General features: G+C 32.2%; 1 protein-coding gene across 3 annotated transcripts; it reads right to left on the minus strand.

The window, feature by feature from the left end:
• Positions 1-3,396: 3,396 nt before the first annotated feature.
• On the minus strand, positions 3,397-18,975 carry LOC124366918 (probable cytochrome P450 6a13). Of its 3 annotated transcripts, none has more exons than XM_046823521.1 (5): positions 18,835-18,975; positions 11,275-12,212; positions 7,925-8,146; positions 5,376-5,627; positions 3,397-3,613 (listed from the first exon to the last, which is right to left on the minus strand). In XM_046823521.1, exons 2-5 carry the CDS (start codon positions 12,206-12,208, stop codon positions 3,447-3,449), a joined length of 1,575 nt encoding a protein of 524 aa, XP_046679477.1. In that variant the 5' UTR covers positions 12,209-12,212; positions 18,835-18,975; the 3' UTR covers positions 3,397-3,446. The 3 variants fall into 3 exon arrangements, with proteins under 3 accessions (XP_046679477.1, XP_046679476.1, XP_046679478.1); XM_046823520.1 differs by lacking the exon at positions 18,835-18,975 and adding an exon at positions 17,471-17,598; XM_046823522.1 differs by lacking the exon at positions 18,835-18,975 and adding an exon at positions 17,168-17,373.
• Positions 18,976-20,870: the final 1,895 nt, after the last annotated feature.

A 20,870-nucleotide genomic window follows, 5' to 3' on the forward strand; every position in this document is an offset into this window, starting at 1 on the left:
AGAAAACTAATAAAAACTAACAAGGTCAGTATATTTAATGGGAAAATGTAATGTTTTTTCTACTGTTTTTCTTGCAAAATAGTTGATAACAGATTGATATCTAATAATATACTTATTTGATTAGAACTCATGGCATTCAAATAATCTATAAATCTTAGAAAAGAATCTGTTCTAACCTTGGTGTAAAAGTTATATTCTAGGTAAAAGGAGTAGTTATCCCGTTTATGATGATCATTTACTGGACCATTAAATTAAAATATCCGCATCATCACTTTGAAATATTTAAAGAAGACAATTTTCTCCTAAAGTGTTTAATGGTTATTGTCAGAGTCAATAGGGTGAACTACAAGAAAATAATCACTGACAAGGTCGGTTTTTACCAAAATTTCCCAAACTCAGCTCATCCACCTACTAAGAAAGTCTCCAAATTGATTCTCTTGAAAATATAAAATTGTTGGTGACGGCAAGCAAGATTCCATCCCCTTTGGTGCAATGTATATTGTATTTCCTATCAGCCATGAATTGTCTAAGCAATGAATTTATCTAGGATGGAGAAGGCTGAGAATAGTCAGGTAACAACCATGTTTCAGGTCCTGAAGGTGGTACATTGCTGAAGGATGGCAATCTCGTTAACACTGCAGAGCAACCGAGTTTACTACACATAATGTGGCAATGGTAGGACGGGTTGATTCAATTCGGATGTTGAATTTGGCTCCAGTTCACCTTCCTTTTATTGCAGTGTCTGGTATCTGACGCTGTCCCAGACTTGCCTACTGGAAACAATTTCACATTCAAATTGAATCAATCCTTCCTATCATAGCTACGTTAAGTGTAGAAAACTCGGTTGCTCCACCGTGCTTAGAGATAGTGTAAGAAATATCGTATTCCACTCAATTGTGTACCTGATGAGACAATGAGACTGCCACCACCTACCTATAGGTGTCCCTGATGTTGAAACGATATAAAGGTTCGTTATGAGCTTCTTCGTCGCCGACTTTCTTTGGATCTCTTCATACAAACATGACTCCAGATTCCAGGAGTCAAGTCTGAGACAATTTCAGATGCCAGACACTGCAATAAAAGGAAGGTGGACTGGAGTGAAATTCAACATTCAAATCTCGTTAGAATTCATCTGAACACCATAGACATTTTAATACATAATATTGTAAGTATATCTCTAAAAGAACGCATTGAAGGACCATGTTAGAGAACTGAGTTTTGAGGGCGATCATAGATTCCTACCCAAATTGTTAGAAAAAAACAATTAAACTATTTGTAACAAGTTTGACTTTATACTTAAAATTGTTTATGATTATAAATAAAATTTCATATTTCACGAATTTTTAGTTTTAAAACCTAATATGTCGTTGTAAGAATGCTAGATAAGCATAACTCACTTCTATCCAGACCTATCAGAGAGGAACAGAAACACCAGAGTTAGTTGTAATCAATAATTAAGTCATTTTTTCAGCTTTACACATTTATTAACATTCATCAGTTACTTGAATAAAATTTAATCTAGTCAACCACAGATACAGATAAACCATTTTGATTGGAGACAATGACCTTAGTCTCTTATTTGTGATTACAATGAATATGTTTCTCCAATAATAATTTCTCCAGCTGACTGAAAGTTTTGTCACATTTTGTTGTTGTATTCTTATATCTTTTAGAATCATTAGGATTTATTTCCAATGTTTTGTTTTTTTTATTAAGAACGTATAGAAATGTTTCACACATACCTCATCAAGTAGTAAATTTATAAAATGTCTGATGTAGGCTATAATACGTCATATAAGTCACTGTTTTGTTGCACAGAGAAAGATATCTTCCTTTTAGTGAAGTGTGTTTTATTACAGTGAGAAATAACATATCTAAGGATAATGTGGTTGTCAATTTTGTGCAATCTTCATTGATATTACAGGATAGCACAAAGTTATGACATTTTCAGAAATCACAAAATGTTTGTAAACACGCAGTTTATCAGAAAATATAACAATAACAATAAGGATATACATTATTATTCCTATGTATATGATATTGGGTGATTTTTAAGTGGTACATAATAGTCTTAATTAAATCCTAATATCATAGGTGGTGGTATACAAATGAACACTCCAATTTGACGGATTATAAATAAATTACATTGCAGCACTCAACTTTTTCACAACATAGATTTTTAACAGTAAGGTACCATATATTCATTAGTAATAGTCATGAGTTCAGTAAATACTAAGAAAGAATTTTGACTACAGTGTCCTATAAATCCATAGCTTCTAAACCACAATAACATCAATGATGTCTTACTTAAATGCTTCAAAATGACTTGGCTATAAATCCATCGAAAACCACATAAATAAATTTTAGTACAAGACTTGAACAAATACCAGTTATTCCCAATATTACAACAGAGAAAAAGACTAAACTTCTGGAGCTGATAATTGATGTTGATCTTTTTGGGCAGATCATATTGATGCTAACCTTTCTTTGGCAGATCATATTAATGCTGACATTTCTTGTGCAGATCATATTAATGCTCACCTTTTTTGGGCAGATCATATTGATGCTGACATTTCTTGTTCAGATCATATTAATGCTGACCTTTCTTGGCATAGCATATTGATTCTTGGGCAGATATTAACGCATCGACCAATAAACTCTCATCTGGATATTCTTAGTTAGAAGAATGATAAGGTTAGGAGGCCTGGAACTAGCCAATACATCTTACTATACAATGGTATAACCTCATTTTATATATGAGTTAATTTTTTGGGCGCAACATACGAGGCCAACATTAACAAAACCTTGGTTCTCCAGAAAAAAAGCTGTTAGAACACTTACGGTACTGGCCTGGGTCCCACAAATAGAGAAAACCTGAAGAGTCAAATAGAGAAATTTGAAGTCTTCAAATCACTTAAGCTTTTAACAGTGACACCACTTAACATACTTGCACCTGTCATTTATACCAAGCAGCTGGACCTTCCAAGATATGAAGACATAAATTCATACTACACTAGGAGAGCAACTGACTAGTCTTCCTATTCACCACACAGCACAATTAGCAAAACCCCTTCCCACATCTGACTCAAAATTATCAATGCACTGCCACAAATCCTCAAGGACAAGAGAGGAAAGAAATTAAAAAATTAACTACAGAACTGGCTATTGGAGCGATTCTTGTTCTCAATTAAGGAGTTCTTCAAGTTTTTATAAAAGACACAATATTATAAGAAACAAACAAAAGAATTTTAAAGCAAACTCACAACTTTTTGACGCTATTGTATTTTTTAATAAAATTGCTTATAAAGAATACGAGTTCCTCAAGGTTCAATGACTGATGAGGCTTCTTATCTGGCTGCATCTAAATGACATTTTGGGAACAATAAAGCACACTGATAAATTAATAATAAATACTTTTACTTATTTATTTATAATATAGCTTGTCTCTACTTCCTCTTGGTAAGAGACAACAGGATAGGCTTGTCTGGCTGAGTTACAAACGCACGTTTGTGTATCGCGATTGGGATTTGTGTCTCTGGTGAGAGTCCAAACTCGAAATTGGAGAGCATTTCAGTCAGACCAATCTTGGTTTGCAACAGCCCAAACCTCATACCTATGGAAAATAAAACATTGACTAAAGCTTGTTTTAAGAATCTTAAAACTTTTCTAACTTTACTTCAATCCAGAAGTGTTCTTTTGGTTTAAGTTTTGTTGGATTAATATTGCAAAAAGGGGTTTAATATGGTTGTGTTTTATTGTTACACTTAAATTTAATGACTTTGGCCCACCAGAAGAACACTTCTAGAACATAAAACAGGATTTTAGACAGTTGTAATTGTCATACAACATTACATTACATTACAAGAACTAAACATTTCGAGAACTAGTATCTGTCCTCTTCTTCAAGTGTCAAAATCTAAGAAAAAATGATAAACCTGTAGGAAAATTTACAAATCAAAAACACAAGCTTTACACAAAAGGCTTCTAAAACACCATTTGCAGAATTTAATACATTTTATGTTGTTTTGTGTTTAAAAAAACTAATTGAACCATAGGTTTATAACGTCTAGGCTAGAATTTAATTTGCTTTAAATGATTTACAATAATTCCTCTTTTTAAATGTGGATTCAGAACTACAAGTACTACGCAAGGTAGAGAAGGGTTACATGTTGTGAAATTAAATACAATTTTTTATTTCCATAAAATCAATGTATTCAACAAAACAACAATAACAGTAGCACATTCTGTATTGCATATACAGCTTTACAGTTCTTTTACTTAATAATAGTAACGTCAGTTTAAAACTCATCAATAGTTTCTCAGAAGACAAATTTTATTAATTTTTCGTTTAAAAGGCATCAAATTTAATTAATAAAGTAGAGCTTTGAAGCAATAGAGTAAATTATTTTAAAAATTTAGAGCCCGCTTCAAAAAGAAATCACACCCAAAGGCACCTACTTTCTTGCACTTAAGTATATAGGTATACTTTCACATCCACAACTCTACCCCACCATATTCAGATTTCATTTATTAGAGTAATTTAACCTTATGTAACAAAATGCCTAATAACATTATTTATTTAATGTAAATATTATACGTTGGATAGTGAATGAAGACAGACATGCTTGACGCTAATATTAAACTCAAACATGAATCTATCGGATGAAATTTAGCTATTTTTGTTCATGTACTTGTAATATACGGGGTTGTAACAAAAATGTTGGGCTGGTAGGCCTGGTTAAATCACTCCACCATTGGCCCAACGACCTAAACATTAGCCCTATGCATTTTCAGATTTTATGTGTGATTCTAAGCTAAAAATGAAGAATAACTTTTTTCCAATTTCCCCTTTGTTTAGCCGCTAGCATCATCAAATAACAAAAAACCAGTATAGTTATAAAAAATATACTATACACCAACTATTTGGGGAATTTTATTTCAATTCCAACAGTATTGGTTCCAACGAAATCCGTCAAGCCATAAGTGAGCACAACCACTTTAAAGTTACGCTTGCAATAGCCAGAAGCAGCAAACATTTTGTCTTCAACTGATATTGGTTATCATAAATTTACAAGATACCAACTATTTGTATTTTGTCTTCAACTGTATTATATTGGTTATCATAAATTTACAAGATACCAACTATTTGGACAATGTTACAACAATTCCAACGGTACTTAATTCAATGAAATTTGTCACTGCATAAGCGAGCTCAACCACTTTTAAGATAATCTTGTAGAAGCCAGGAGCAACAAACAACGATAACTCTCAACTATAACATGTTCGGCCCTACCTTTTTGTTACACCCTGTTTACAGCATCTTCATAGTGCTTTCATTTGAATAACTATGGATAATATTAATGCCAACTACTTACCAATACACATACGAGGGCCCTCTCCGAAAGGTAGGTGGACGTACGGGTGTCTTTCTCTCACTTTTTCAGCTGAGAATCTCTCTGGGTCAAACTTATAGGGCTCAGGGTAGTACTCAGGGTCGTGGTGGATGGCGTAGGTTGGAATTGTAATTCTCTGTCCCTTTTCCAGGACTAAATCAGAATCCGGTACTTTATAAGGCTCAATGCAAAGACGGGTCAAAATAGCGAGTGAAGCATAACGCCTTAGTGTTTCTGAAACACATTTGCCAATGAATTATTCATAAATATACTTATAATTTTCAGTTCAATTCCTTTAAGCTAGTATTTAAGTTAGTATTTAGTAAGCTGAAGATGCATAAGAAGCAAAAATCCAGTAATAAACCACTACTGTGTTTATTAACAAATACAAATTGGACAACCAAATACACTTTAATCAAACTGAAACAAGGACTTCAAGGACAGAACAGATATTACTAATGTTTTCTTTACAATAGCAATTTTTTCTTTATCCTTCATAACAACAAAAATTGTTAAATAAAACAACACTAACAAAATCTAGGACTGTTACCTAGATTGTCCTGTGGATGTAGCTAAATACCTGAGAGTTGTTATCGACAAAGATCTCAGTTGAACTCCGCACACAGACAACCTGAGTCAACAACTAAATATAGGATTGTATGTTGTTCGAAACTTTTCAACCTTAAATGACAAGAAAACACTGCATGTTATACAATTTTTGACTGACATCTCCGATATAGTCTGTGTGAATGGGGAAATTTCAGTTTACAAAATTTGCAAAGAACTCTTGTGTTAAAAAAGAAGTACAAATTTTGGCTGGAATGTAAACAAAAGAGATCTACTGAACAGCTTTTGTTGAACAAAAAATCCCTACAGTAGTATCTCTCTACATTCTAAAAGTGATAATGTATTCACTAGGAGAAAACTAGATTAGGGGCAGTGATATAGATACTCACAAGACTCGTAACGCTGCAAACTTCAATTTGCCAGCTCATGGACTAGCATTATTTGAAGATTAGCAACATTATTTAACATGCTGTCCAATAACATGAGACCTAAGAAGGAAGCCTAAACTTCAAGAAGAAACTGAAAAGGTGGCTTTTGAGGCATTCTCTCTACACCATTGAGGAATTTCTAAATTGGAGAATCCAATGGAATGCAATCTCACAAATTATTTTCAAAAGTTTTTTTATATATTGAGGCTAATGTTATTCTCTAAGAATATACAAATAAAGAATATTTGCTATTGCCTGTATCTCATCAACTTATGACACCTAATTGGCGAGTTAATTAAAGAGTTTTAACTGTTGAATTGAATTGAATTGAAAATAACTTTATTCATAAAGTATACAGTGGTATACATTGAATGGCGTCATTAGAAAAAACTTAAAAACTAAAAAACATATATATACAGTATTCATAAAATATATGATAAAAGAACTAAGTTAATTATAGTTCAGCTAACCCATACAATGGTTTCTCTGTTAAATACAATTTTAGCTCTTTTTTAAATTCTTTAAAGTTGTCAATGCCTCTCAATTCCACAGGAAGCCTTGATAAAAATTTTGCACATGCGCTTGATGTTTTTTTGTTGAAAAATTAAGCCTATGGGAGTCAATGGCAATTTCGTTTCTATGTCTGGTAAAATTTGTATGTCTGTCACCTAGTCTAGGAATTAAACTATTATTACATAATTGTTTTACATGTAGTGTGGTATGAAACACATAAAGGCTGTAGACAGTCATAATGCCCAAGTGAGAAAAATGTTCGCGAACTGAAACGTCAAAATTTAGATTCAACATGGTTCGTATAACTGTATATATTGGTCTTCATCACAAAATAATAATTTAAAAATATATACACAAAATATTGCTATAATTTTGTCAAAAGAGTTTTACACTACATACAAACTCACTGATAAGAATCATTGCCTAGTAACTAGTATTCGTTAATGATTGTTCAAAACATACACACTACATTACTTAAGCTTAAATTCTCAGAATCTGTTAGAAATTGCTTTAAAGAATTAAAAATAATAACAGTTTTTGGACTTATATATATGAAACCATCCTATATTTTAAAAACAATCATGGCCAACAAATTAATTTAGAAAATAATGTGCACAAATATAACACACGCCATAGGAATGAAATCATCAGTGATCATCATAGACTTAAAATATACACACAAAAAACTATGTATATCGGGAAAAGATTCTGAAAAATATTCCTCAAAGCATAAGATGGAAAATAATATTACCAAATTTAAAATAAAACTAAAAAACTATTTAATTTATTTAGTTTTGTATTCAATAGAGGAACTTTAATATGTTTAGTAATTATATGGTATATATATAAGTAATGTATGACATTATTCTATGTACCCCATTGTACAACTAATGAATAAAGAATTATTGATTGATTGATTATTGAAAGGATAACAGGATTACGGACATTTCCTATACATGTATGTTACAACTGTCATTCTTTCAAATCACCTATCATCAGTAATAAACTTTAAGGAAAGAATACCATTAATGACTTTATCCATGTAAGGCATCTCCTGCAGAGCCTGATACGTGAGTTTTCCTCCATGTTTAGCCAAAACCTCCTTGATTTCTTGATGAAGCTTAACTTGGATCTCTGGGTTACAGGCAAGCTCGTACAGGCAGAAAGACATTGTGGAGGAAGCAGTTTCGAACCCAGCAGCGAAAAAGATAAATGACTGAGCAGTAATCTCTTCAATGGTCAATCCTAAAACACATTTTTATCTTAGGTCAAGTTTCATAAAGGCTGTACTTATCAATGTTTGATAGAACACTCAAGCAAAAATAGTAACTATAAATAAAGAGAATTTTGTTTTTATTAATACTACATTTAAAAGAAAAAAATTAATCAATCAAAAACATTTTTCAACCAGAATATAAAGAAAGAAATAATTTTTCCTACAATAAAAATTACATATATTCTCAATTTAATTTTACCAAAATTAAACAAGTTAGTTTAATAGATATAAAACACTTAAAATTCAAAACTAAAAAAACATGGGGCATAAGAAATGGATATTTATTGATGTATGAATTATCATCAACCATACTCCCATGGTTTTTCTTATACTACAGAAGATAATAATTATCATGTTCATAGATAGCAAACATCTGGTGTAATGTTTATCCAGTAACTAACAATATCAATTCCTTGAATATTTAACTATGTTTGTCAAGCTTTTATTATGCTACAGAATACATGTATGAGTCCAGAAATTCAGATGCAAGATAAATTAGAATATCAAAAAAGACTTAGGGAACGTTTAAATCTCTTTAGCCAATATTTTTTCAATAACTCCATATTGAAATAGTCAAATAAGGAATTTAGCGAGTCGATGTCTCTAGTGGAAGGAGATAGATGCCTTAATAATACAATTAGCTCAATACTATAAACACTGCTTTAAGAATAATGAATGAGCATATCTCCCCACTTACGACAGCTGAAAATGGTACACGTCCCTTAAGTTGTTTGGAATGTTATCATTTGTCGTATGTATTAATGTTTGATCCAAGTCGACCAACAGAACAAGTTTTCTGTCCTTGAGAAGCTTTTCTTCATCCGCTTTTCCCAATATTTGAGCTTGCTCCTCGCTGACTTTGAGATCTGGTACACTATGTACCATTGGGACAGAAGCATGAGCATTTTATCACACTTGTGTAGATCAGCACCACAATCTGCGCAAAGGTCATTCATCACTGTAGGATGTGAACACCCTCGTTTCAACTCCAACAATGGAGCCCCTCCATCTACTAGTTCCCCTTCTTTGGCCAGTAATTTGCGAACAGTTCCAACCTCTGTAGCCTTTAATTTCTTCAGTTCGGCTGTTCCATTGTTTGATTTAAGATCATAAAGTAATAACACTCTCCCTTCATAAACTATTGTTCCTTCTTCTACTTTCCATTTCACTATTTTTGCAGAATTTTGGCTTGGAAGAGAAACGATCACATCCTTAGCGCCCATATTGACCGGAAACTATAAGGGAAGTCTATAAGAGACATAGCTCCCCTTTTACGCCTCTGCACGTTCTTATAGGCCATGGGTGTGAAGATCTTATTAAACAGAATAAGGAGGGCATTCAGTTGATGGTATTAATAAAAAGTGTGACGGTCATAAACAGGATTAGAACCTGAGCTATCTCTAACTTAGATCGAAAGTCTGCGTTCCCACTCATGGAGCTCATGTTGTTTTAGTTGATACAAATATAACTTTTACTTCATTATTATACAAAGATGCACTATTACTACAGAAAAATCCCATAAAAAGTACATCTGGTTGGTGAAATTACAATAACTGTAGGCTAAACGTATGGTACAAGCTGTAAAATAATCACTAGAAACTATGTTGATGAATCTGGCAAAATATATTTCAAATTCAACCAATTAGTTACACATCTCAGGTGTACACCAAAAGCCCCATACAAAACTGTGCTTTCTACAACAATATAGACTACTAGTTAAGTTACTGCTGAGCATAAAGAAAAATTATTAAAGCATTACAAAAGAACCATCATCAACTTCTTACAGAACTATGCATGTTGGAACATGGGTGCAAGTTAAGGACAAATAGGGAGAAAAGATAAATAGAGCTTTAGAAAGGGAAGAGGAAACAATTATCTTTGATGGTCTATAACATATCAGAAATAGGTAACCCATTGGGAATATAGGATGAATGAAAGAGCTGCATACATAGTTACATAATGGACAGCTCAACTTTTATAGATACCACATTAAAATGGAGAGACATTTTTTAAGTGGTAATTGTATTGAACACTCCCAAAACTGAATGTTTAAGTAGTAACCAGGGACTAGAATTAAGTAAAGTCTTGCTAACACAGTCAGAATTAAATCTTAAGATTTACACATATAACTTGAGATACTTGTGGAACATTTTCGTGTAAAATAATTAATGACATGGAATCGGACAGGTGGCAAATACCAGTAGGATTTTTTGAACTACAAAAAAGGAATTCAAAGTGAGGGAAACTGGATTTTTATGGAAATTTTCTATCTCTCATTGATACAAAACAAATCATTAACACTACGTTTTGAGATCTGCAATTTGATTTCTTCCCCAGAAAAAAAATTAACCTAACACATAACTAGGTTAAAATAAACAAATCATACCATAGGGTTGTAACACAACATAGGTAAGGAATCACAAAATGTTCATGTAGTTGGTCAGTGAGTATAAACCTACTTGTATTCTTTAGTTCAGTTTTAATAATTAATGTTTCTTTTTATTAAGTTTATTAGAGTTAGTATACATGGAGTTGACAGGGAATGTGGTTTGTGATTCCTTACATGTATGTGTCACAGTGTTCTGGTGTAATTTATTTATCTTAACCTAGTTATGTGTTAGGTTAGTTACTAACACCTGAGGAAGAGATCAGATCGTAGATCTCGAAACATAGTGTTACTGATTTAATTGGATCACTGAACGATAGAAAATGTCTGGAAAAATCCTGTTTCTCTCACAACCCTTGTATCGTAAAAACAAACTTCAAACAAAGAATCAATACCAAGTAGACAAAAATATAGTGATAACATTATATTACGAATATACAATTTCACTTTCTTTTTACAATTTCCCGTACAATTGTAATAAGAAAAACATATTCAGAATGTTAAATGATAACCAACTGTAATTCAGATATGACAAGTTGCAGGTTCCCAAGTTGCAACCTAAACATAGGATGTAAACTGTTGTCAGAGAATGTATAGAAGAGTATATTAATTAAAAATTATAAATAATTTTAATACTGTATTAGTTTGAATGTAATAAAATTAATTTTGGAGGTATGATGATATAACATATGTTTTAGTAAAATAACTCACCTTCTTTTCCACCACTCTTTTTCTTCTCTGTATCTGAGTGCCCATTCAATTTTTCATCATCATCAAGCAAACTTTTGTTCTGCCGGATTCTAATTAATAGATCCAAAAAGTCATTTCTAACAATATTGTTTTTCTCTCTGTATTCAACTGTTTCCCTGACGATCCTAGTTAGAAATTCAGATACATCTGGAGAGGCCATTCTCATTGAAATTATTTTCCCCATAAAGGGCAGGAAAGACACAATAGTTTGTAATATAATTCCGAGTGTGGTAGGCTGAAATACTTTTATACCGATACGGTAAAACTCACAATCTTTGTCAGTCAGTGAGTTAATATCCAATCCAAATGCACAAGTTGCTATAATGTCCATGGTGAACCGTGCAAGAGCTTCTTTCACATCAAGAACTGAAGTGTACTTGATCTCCTGATCCACAAATTCCTTTAATTGTTCGCTGCATTTTGACATCAGCAGAAACATGGTTTTCATTTTCCCGGACGTAAAAGTTGGAGTTAATTTCATTCTCATCTTTTTCCATTCCGGACCCGACATATTGAACAGGTGAAGATGAATGTAATCCTTTTTTTTATTTATGTTTATCTCAAGTCTGTCAGAGAAATGGTGAAAGTCTTTGGTCAATATATTTTTTATAAGTTCCGGATCCCTTGGAACAAAAGTTGGCTTTCTCATTGAGAAAGTGCCAAAGTAACGTTCACCTTTAAACTGTTTATAAAATTCGTCATATATTTCACCAAAGTGTTTCCTCCCCAAGAATATATCTTTCATTGTTCCAAAAGGAAACTTAGGTGTAATATGTGGAACCCCTCTATCCCTCCAATATGAGTATTTTTGGGTCACATTGGAGTAAAAGACCCAGCATAAAAGAAAGAGGATACATAATACTTCAAGTAAGGTGCTTTCAAACAGTAACCCCATTGCACTGTAACAGACACAAATGTTTAAATAGGTTAAAGTTACATATTTTAGAGTTTGTTGACAACATGTATATATTGTTTAACGACAATCCCAAAGGTTTGATATTCATAAAGTGTGACTTACCTCTATTTAAATCTGTTGTTTAGTCAAAACCATAATTATATTACTTAAGAAATGTGATGTTATTACGATATGATACTATAGGGCGAAAAGGCAAAATAATATCCCTCCATCACTGTGACCATGATGAACTATTATGACTTAACCCTGAAATCTAGACAGTCCAGGTCATCTTGAGGCTCCTTACTAACCCAAAGAAGTCCTTATGAGCTGAAAATCCCACTTCAGCAGTTGTGAAAAATGCCCAATCAGGGCAGTCGCTTCACAGTCGCAAATAATGGGTTTAGCAGAATCTCTAGACTCCCTGCAGAAGCAACATTTTCACAGAGATACTATCTTAAACAGGTGACAGTTGCATGGGCAATGACCAGTCAGCAGACTAGAGAACAATCTCATGTCCAGTCTACTGAAACCAAGAATAGCTTTAGAGCCTTACCTTTAGAGCTTTAGAAACCAAGAAACCAAGCCTATTATTAGAGGGTCTACGCAGCTTTCACCTGTCTCAGACCACGGAGTTTTTTCCAGTTGAGAGAATTTCCACAGCTACCAATCTCATGACAGCATTTCTAACCGCCAACCCGTAAAATCTATGAGTCACAACATAACTTCAGCTCTCTCCAACTCTCATTTCTAGCAATTCCCTCTTCCCACATCACCCACATCAGAGTAGCTTTGCTACAGGTAGACAAGGCTTTAAGTAGTATTAGGCAGTTTCAGACCAATTTGGACAGAAAATTGCAGCTGCTGTTAGATCTGAGAACAATTTGACTGTCCGATAGGATATAGATCTAAGCACTCTTCGGTTTTCTAGATAAGGTGATCCAAGCACACTATGCAAGCATTTATGCTTGAAAGACAATCTGAAAGGAACCCACGGTCTTATAGGAGAATGTTGCTATTAAGAACATTAAAAAATATTGTTCATTCAAACTAAAAAATGACATTTCTACTAAATTAGAGCAAATAGATCAATCATTTCATGCAGTTTACAAGAGTCTGCTTCAAACATTCAGAAATCCATAAAGTACCAGCTGAGATTACTGTTAAGTTATTAACATTAAACCATTAATTATTAATACTTCTATCAACTAAAGAGTTTTTAACAGTCTCTCACTGAATGACTTGCTTTTCATGATAAATCCAACAATGCAGTAATCTGATTTAGTAAACATCTTTCAATTAATTTACATGTCCACAACTGGGTTTAACATAAAAGCAGTGAAAAGAAGTGACCACATCTACTCAGTAATGCAATAGGCCATCCACCTTGATTATTTTTGCTGGGACACTATTATAAAAATGCATTTTAAGTTTACTGCACTTCACACATAAACTGTTAATTTGGTGAACAAGTTGTGAGGATCAACCCAAAGCTAATTATCGAAACTCCATGCAAATTGTGACGAATAATACCTTACTTCACGGTGGGTTAGCAAGAAGATAATTGTTGATGTTTCATCTCTGAATGAAGAGAGAGAGAGAAAGATAAGGGCCTTTCTGTATCCTGGCAAAGAGAAGAACTGAAGGAACAAAAGCTTTTGTTTGTATGAGATATTGTGGAGATTGATTCTCTTGAGGATAATAAAAAATTAAATTAAATAACTTGTGATCACTTACATACAATGTGTATCAGATTTTAATCAGAGAAATACCAGCCTCGATTCCAAACCTTTCTGATTATGTAGGGCTACTGTAACCTGTTTTCCAGACACAGACGATATGTAACACCAAAACCAATATAATGGATCTTTCAAAGAACCTGACAGAATGTAACCTTTAACTTTTTGACACTAAAATTAGAGTTCTTCCTTGTATGAATATCAATCTTTATACTAAGTTTCTCTTTTTTATACTGTTTCTTGGACTAAGAGGAACCCACATATAAATATCCAGAACTTTTCTACCAAGAGATATAGGTCAGATTGACAGTCAAAAGCATGATTTTTAAGAAGAACCTACTAGGTCCATAATAAATATGAAAAACTTGTGTTTGCTATAAGGGTGAGAGGTTTCTCTATATATTTTTTGCAATTAAAGTAGGTGCAGGAGAACGTACAGGTAAGTAAGTACATGTAAGTTCTTTCAGTCATGTCACCTTGGAAAAAGTGAATGCTAGCTCTATTCCAACCTCTTCCTGTCAAAGCAGGTAGGGGAGGGTACTCCCTCATACATGTTTAGACTAGTAACAGCCCATTACTCTAAGGAAGCTCCACTCACTCCAATATTCATCCTCCACCATATACTAGACCTGCTCAACCACCCGTTCACCCCAATGAATCTAATCTTCGGTACAGGATTGCAGCATGGGGGCACTACAGCAGGCAACTTGCAGCAGCTCTTCATCCACCAAAAAAAAAAATACAATCAGGGTTCTAAAGAGCCTCCAGTCTAAAGAATCATGTTTCCAAGCCTTTAAAAAATTGGAAATACTCACTGTAATGAATCTTTACATACTGGAAGCAGTCTCCTTTCTCTATCTCAAGTTACCAGAAGCAGTAAGAACCGTTGCCCAAAATCACAGCTACACCAGATATGCCTCTAACTATCAATTCCCTGTACACAAACTGACAGCCACAGAAAGGAAACTGACCTATGCAGGAGCTAAGTCATGGAATGCCCTTCCAGAGGACCTGAAGAAGACCAATAGCTGCAGTTTGGACGACATCTGGAGTGCTGGCTACAATAACATCCTTTTTATCAACTTAATGATTTTTATCAATGGACTGACAATGCCTAGCTACTGAATTTTAATAATGCATTTCTATGATACTTATTCTTATCTCTATGATAATGTACAAACAAAATCGTTTAAAAATGCCACTTCTTGATATCCATAGGGTTGCCCAAACATAAGTGACATATCAGATTTTGCTGTACCCAGTGTAGGTTAAACAGGAAGTAATAACATTTTAGTGACTCTAAGGTTAATGCATCAGTAAAACATTATTTTCTAGAAGACAACAACTGTAATGTTTTATCACTATTAAGTTAAACAATACCTCTGTATTAGATCATTTATATTGAACTCGATATATTTATAATACTGCATGTATTTAAAATTCAATGAGAAACACTGTATTGCATTCTTGATATAATAGTGGTGTCTTTAATAATCAGCTTCTAAAGCACATCTTAAGGTTTAAACTCCTATTATACAGAGTGTCCCGTAACTCGACCAATTTATACCACGTTATTTCTCAAGTCAAGACAAACATATTTCACCATATGGTATAACTTTATCCAGAGAGTTACGGACATTCTTTATAATTTGTTACCACTATGTACAACAAATTATTTTGCAGCCCATTTGTATCACCAACTCTTATATGCTAAATGTATATTATGTTTGTTATAATTATAAATAAATGTCATTTATGATTTAAACTTATTGTTAATTTTTATTCATTTCCATCGATTTAATGAAAATTACCATTTTTTATGAAATTAACATTGTTTTACATTCTTGAAGCTCTTGCCTTATTGGAAATGATATATTAATTCAAACAAACTCTCCAATAACATAAAGTTTTTTATTTTTGTGAGGCCTTTCGTACTCAATGAGTACGAAAGGCCTCACAAAAATAAAAAACTTTATGTTATTGGAGAGTTTGTTTGAATTAATATAACATTGTTTTCCTTAACAAACCACATTGTAATAGATTAATTAATATGTTTAAATATGCTCTTAGTCTTTGTCAGGGCTAATTCACATACTGACACAATGTCAGTTTATAAAGAAATGTTGTTTTGGGTGAATAAATTTCATTCCATTCATTCGCTCCATTTTATACATGAGATAGCAAGTTGATTTCTTTATCTTTTGATTGGCCAGTATTGGAGCAATGTTTCATAATGGAATGTTGATTTATAAAAAGACTAGCACCAATAGAAATTTGATTGTTCTATAATCAGTGCATGTTTGAAGACTATTCTGAAGTACCACTTGTAAGGTAGACTCAAAGACAAGCAAGAATGGAAATAAGGTAAGGGAAGTTTTATGCTCGTATAAGTCTGAATATTTATGCCAAATCTTAAGCAACAAACTAATGGGCGCAATTTCAATATTTGTCATTAAAGATATCGGGGGAGGGGAAAGACTTGTGCTTCTCCCCCATTAGGTGCGTCTTTGCAATGTAAGAGTATTTAACAGGAATATTGTTGTTACGTCAGGCCTGACAAGATTGGGACAGAAGAGGCAAAATCCTGGGACACGTGCCAGGGGAAGCTTGTATAATTCTTGTCTGTGATGATATACAAAATATATGGAGTATACTAAATGAACTGCAGAGAATGTGACAGCTAGTACAATGGACAAATTGGCAGACTTTTAGTATGATGTTTAAAGAATGTATACAAACTTTGAAAACCAAATAACATGTCTGCGATAAAATGAAATTTTACTGAACATTTATTAGAAACTGACTGAATAGTTACAAAAATATTGAAAATAACATAAAAATTTTAGATATTGAATGAAAAGGAGAAATATTAAACACATAAGAAAAATTATCAAAATTATTAAAATTATAGTAAATATCTCAAAATATTGTGCAATCTTAAAAACAAGACAATCAAAATTAAAAAAAAAAAATATATTGAATAGAGACACTTATCAAAATTACAACTGTATCACTATAAAATGAATATCCATTGAAATTGTCCATATTTTATATTTATAAATTTATTTATTTTAGAGGTTATTCAAATGTACACTGAAGATGGCTTTAACCCAAAACATATGTCTGTAAAATATTGTTTATAAAGAGAATTAGTTGCCTATTTTTGATATAATAATAAATTAGAAGACTATTTTATGTTTAGTACAATATTGTATCATACCTTAATAATAAGAATCATACATAATTAACAGAATTTAGAACTGTCAAAATGCAGTTTCAACAACAAATATAAATTATACATTATTTACTTTAGTTTACCGAGAGTGTTTCATAGTACATTTTTGTCTCATTTCCACTTGAGTTAAAAAGTACAAATAAATTATAATTCAGCCAAATGATGGGTTTAAATCAAGTGAAAATCATCGCAAGGGTTTGGGCTTATTACTAAATTCAGCAAATACTGCTCCCAGAAAAAGAAGCCAGACATAATATCTATAAGTATTCTAAATAAATGTATAATTACAAAATGTATAACTAAACTTGCTGTCTCTGGAACACTTCACTCTAACAACTGAACTCACACTTCACTTGCACTTTAATTTTAGTACAGACTGTCAGAGGAATGGCCTGTTGTGATGGATGACCTTGAAGTTTAGAAGGAGTGGGGATAACTGTTGAGCCATCACAACAGACAAACCTACTTGTCAATGAACTACATGTTTGTATATTCTGCCATTGCACAGTATCCAATGTAAAGCTGATGGTATTTAGAATAGTTGTTTAGCAGGTTAGAATATCTTACTGTCTTATCTAATACAATTTACCACTGTCTATCTTTTATCTAGCTTTTGTTTATCAACAAAATAAATTGATATTTGTTACTGGTTTTGGTTGTCTGTTTAATAGTTATAACTTTGCGAATTAATTGGGACTCTTGAATAACAAATCAAAATATGTTATTCAATTGATATTTAAATTGTGTTATGGTAAATAAATACAGAGCCCAATTTTTTCAAAAACTTTCTCCCTTTACATTACAGTTAGCTATGTTTGCAAACCAGATTGCTCTTGAGTTTATAGTGGTACATTTTTGATAGGGTTCTAATGATTTCAAGTAAATGTCTACACTAAATTAAATGTTTTTGAAGAGAATTTTAATGAAACGTGGATTGTGCAATTTGTAACCATTTATTGGGTTATAAATGTTCAAATCAAAATCAATATTTCAAAAATGTTTAATAAAAACTAATATAATTGATAGGCCTATATCCATAGGTATGATTTTTGTAATGGTTTCAATTGAAAATAAAACTATTTTTTTCTAAATTTGGAACAAGAATATTTTTTTATAGTAACACATTTTCTTTCAACATTAATAAGTATCTAACAGAATACAGAAAAGATTGTACAATTATATTGTACAAAAACTGTATTTCTTAAATAAGTGTTTCTTAAAACATATTGGATATTGAAAAACAACATGAAAACCAAACCATTCAAAAACACCTGCATGCTAAAGTTCAATAAATTGGTTAAAACAAATTTGCTATTGCCCAAAACGTTATTCTACTGAAACCCAAAATGTAATTATTGGACCATTACATAATGTATATGGGGAAGAATATAATGTACTTTCAAACTTAATTTGTTCTTTTATATTGTATAATGTCATTGAGAATAAAAATAATATTAAGTAACATTTTCTTCTCTTTTATTACCGCTTATTGCTTTGTTATGACACCACTGTAATATTTCAATGTCAAATAAACTACAGGAAACATCACTAAAAAACTCTGTTTAGAATCAATTTTGAAACACCAAATGGTGTCATTATTACCCATCCTTACAGAAACATTAAAAAGCTAGTGCAATATTATGAGAACTTACTTAATGGTTGAGTATGAGTTGTGAAAAACTACACTACAGAGTCATCTTGAGATTACACACAGCTGAATTTTTGAGTGCCACTGGTTTTAGAAGCTAGTCATTGTTGATATGTTTAACACTGCTATCTCTCAAGATAAGTTAGGTTTCCTGTTATGTAACCTTTAACAACAGCTTTGTTTTACCACACTCTGTTTCGTGATTATCTCTTATTGAACTGGATTTATATATAATTGATATTGAACAATTAGTTCCAAAAATTTTACTGACAAGGTAGAATAATTATGTAAATTGATTCTGTTGAACGTTATTAATTTCCAACCCTATAAAAAATACAGCGGCCATTGATAAGATAATAATTACGGCCAAACATTTCTTTTCTTATAAAATGAAATGAGGCGTATCTAACTCAAAAATTAGTGTATTAAACTTTGTTGCCATTAAATTATGGCTTTAATTAATTACCAATAAGTTATAGATTTTTCCAAAAAGATTCAATTTATGTATTAGAAATTGATGACATAACTTAATGTATTGTTATTTTCAACATAGTATTAAAGTAAGGTAAATTTATTTATCAGAACAGGATTCATGCATTTACGTAGACTTTTGGCATTTACTGGTTTTCTCTTAAGATTCTTGTACAGTTTTTCCCGAGTTAATGTTTTACAGTTATGGATGGGATCTTTAAAAATCTTTGTTTGAAATTATGAAAGAGCTGCTGTTCTTTATATTGATTCTTCTAATGGATTTGTTTTTAATTTTTATTTTTAAGCACCATTTGTGTGTGAGTGTGTGTTTTTATTTTTAAGAAAGGACCTGAGATGTCTATTTTTGTAATCTTCATTCAGTGTAGTTTTTACAATGCAAGGATCTACTGAAGATATCCTTAGTGTTATTTCCATATAAATTTAGTTCACAATGACTAATATAATGCTTTTTGGAATATATTAGTTAGGTACCCCAATAGTTGTTTTTAGTTTCCCTAAAGTTATTAATTTTAGTTATACTAGAACTGTCAGCTTATCAAAAAATATTGTAATAACAGCAAAAACAAAACCAGATCAAAGGCCAATATTCACAGTACTGGTTTAAAATGTAACAATTCTCTCTTGTACACTGAGGTGGAACAACAAAACTTCAATTGGTGTTACAAAGTTTGTACTACATATGTACACAATTTACACGTGAATTATATCTCTTTCATGATATTTTCAACAAGAATTCAATTTAAATATAACCCAAACTTTACTTGAAAATTTCACCTAGAAAAAGGTGTTGATCAGTAATACCACTGTACATACATTTTTCTAGCTTTTTAAAATTTGATGGTTAGATTCTGGAAAGTTTGATTTTGTTGTATATTGGTTAAAGATTATTTTTTCCAATTACGATATTTTATTTGCTTGTTCTTCAAATAGGAAGGACTGTCTAATGTCATGCTTTTCATAGCGATTTTGTAGTTCTTATCCATGTTTTTTCCTTCTCTGCCTGAGCTAAAGTTTCTTGCAATTTTTCTTGTAAGGCTTCAATCTTGTGCATGTTCTTATCTCCCATCTCTGTTAGATCTTCAATTCTTCCCTCGATTTCAGAACATTCAGCTTCTAGGGCTGAGTTACGGATGTTTAATTCCTTCACCTTTATTTTTCAGTTACAATTATCTGGTAGAAGAAGGTGTCCAGCCTCAGGTGCCTTTGATAGAGAAGTATCAGGATCTGTTTCCTCTTAAACTCTTATATGAGGGCATTCCAGAAAATAGATTACGTTTTGATATAGAGAAAAACAAAGTACAAGGAAAAAATTGTATTATATGCATTTTAAAGTGATACAAAAATACTAATTTGAAACATAGTCACCATACAAGTTTGGGCACTTATCGTAGCGGTACATAAACTTGTTTTGAAATCCCAATGTTATAAAATTCTGCCGCCTGAGACTTCAACCAGGTAGTCACACCCTCTCACAGTTCCACGATGTCATCAACTTTAGAGACAATTTCATAATCACAAAGCTTGGCCATCCACTTCGTTCGTCATCGT

This window comes from Homalodisca vitripennis, chromosome 7, assembly GCF_021130785.1.
Source record: "Homalodisca vitripennis isolate AUS2020 chromosome 7, UT_GWSS_2.1, whole genome shotgun sequence".
Classification (NCBI taxonomy): domain Eukaryota; kingdom Metazoa; phylum Arthropoda; class Insecta; order Hemiptera; family Cicadellidae; genus Homalodisca; species Homalodisca vitripennis.

Bases quoted from the DNA above. Each gene is read 5' to 3' on its own strand.
- LOC124366918 (XM_046823521.1), bottom strand. From the start codon at position 12,208: ATGGGGTTACTGTTTGAAAGCACCTTACTTGAAGTATTATGTATCCTC. The intron at 8,147-11,274 runs GTGAGTTATTTT...AATGTGTTTTAG, and splicing joins AAAGAGTGGTGGAAAAGAAG to GATTGACCATTGAAGAGATT. The intron at 5,628-7,924 runs GTATTCTTTCCT...AATGTGTTTCAG, and splicing joins CATGGATAAAGTCATTAATG to AAACACTAAGGCGTTATGCT.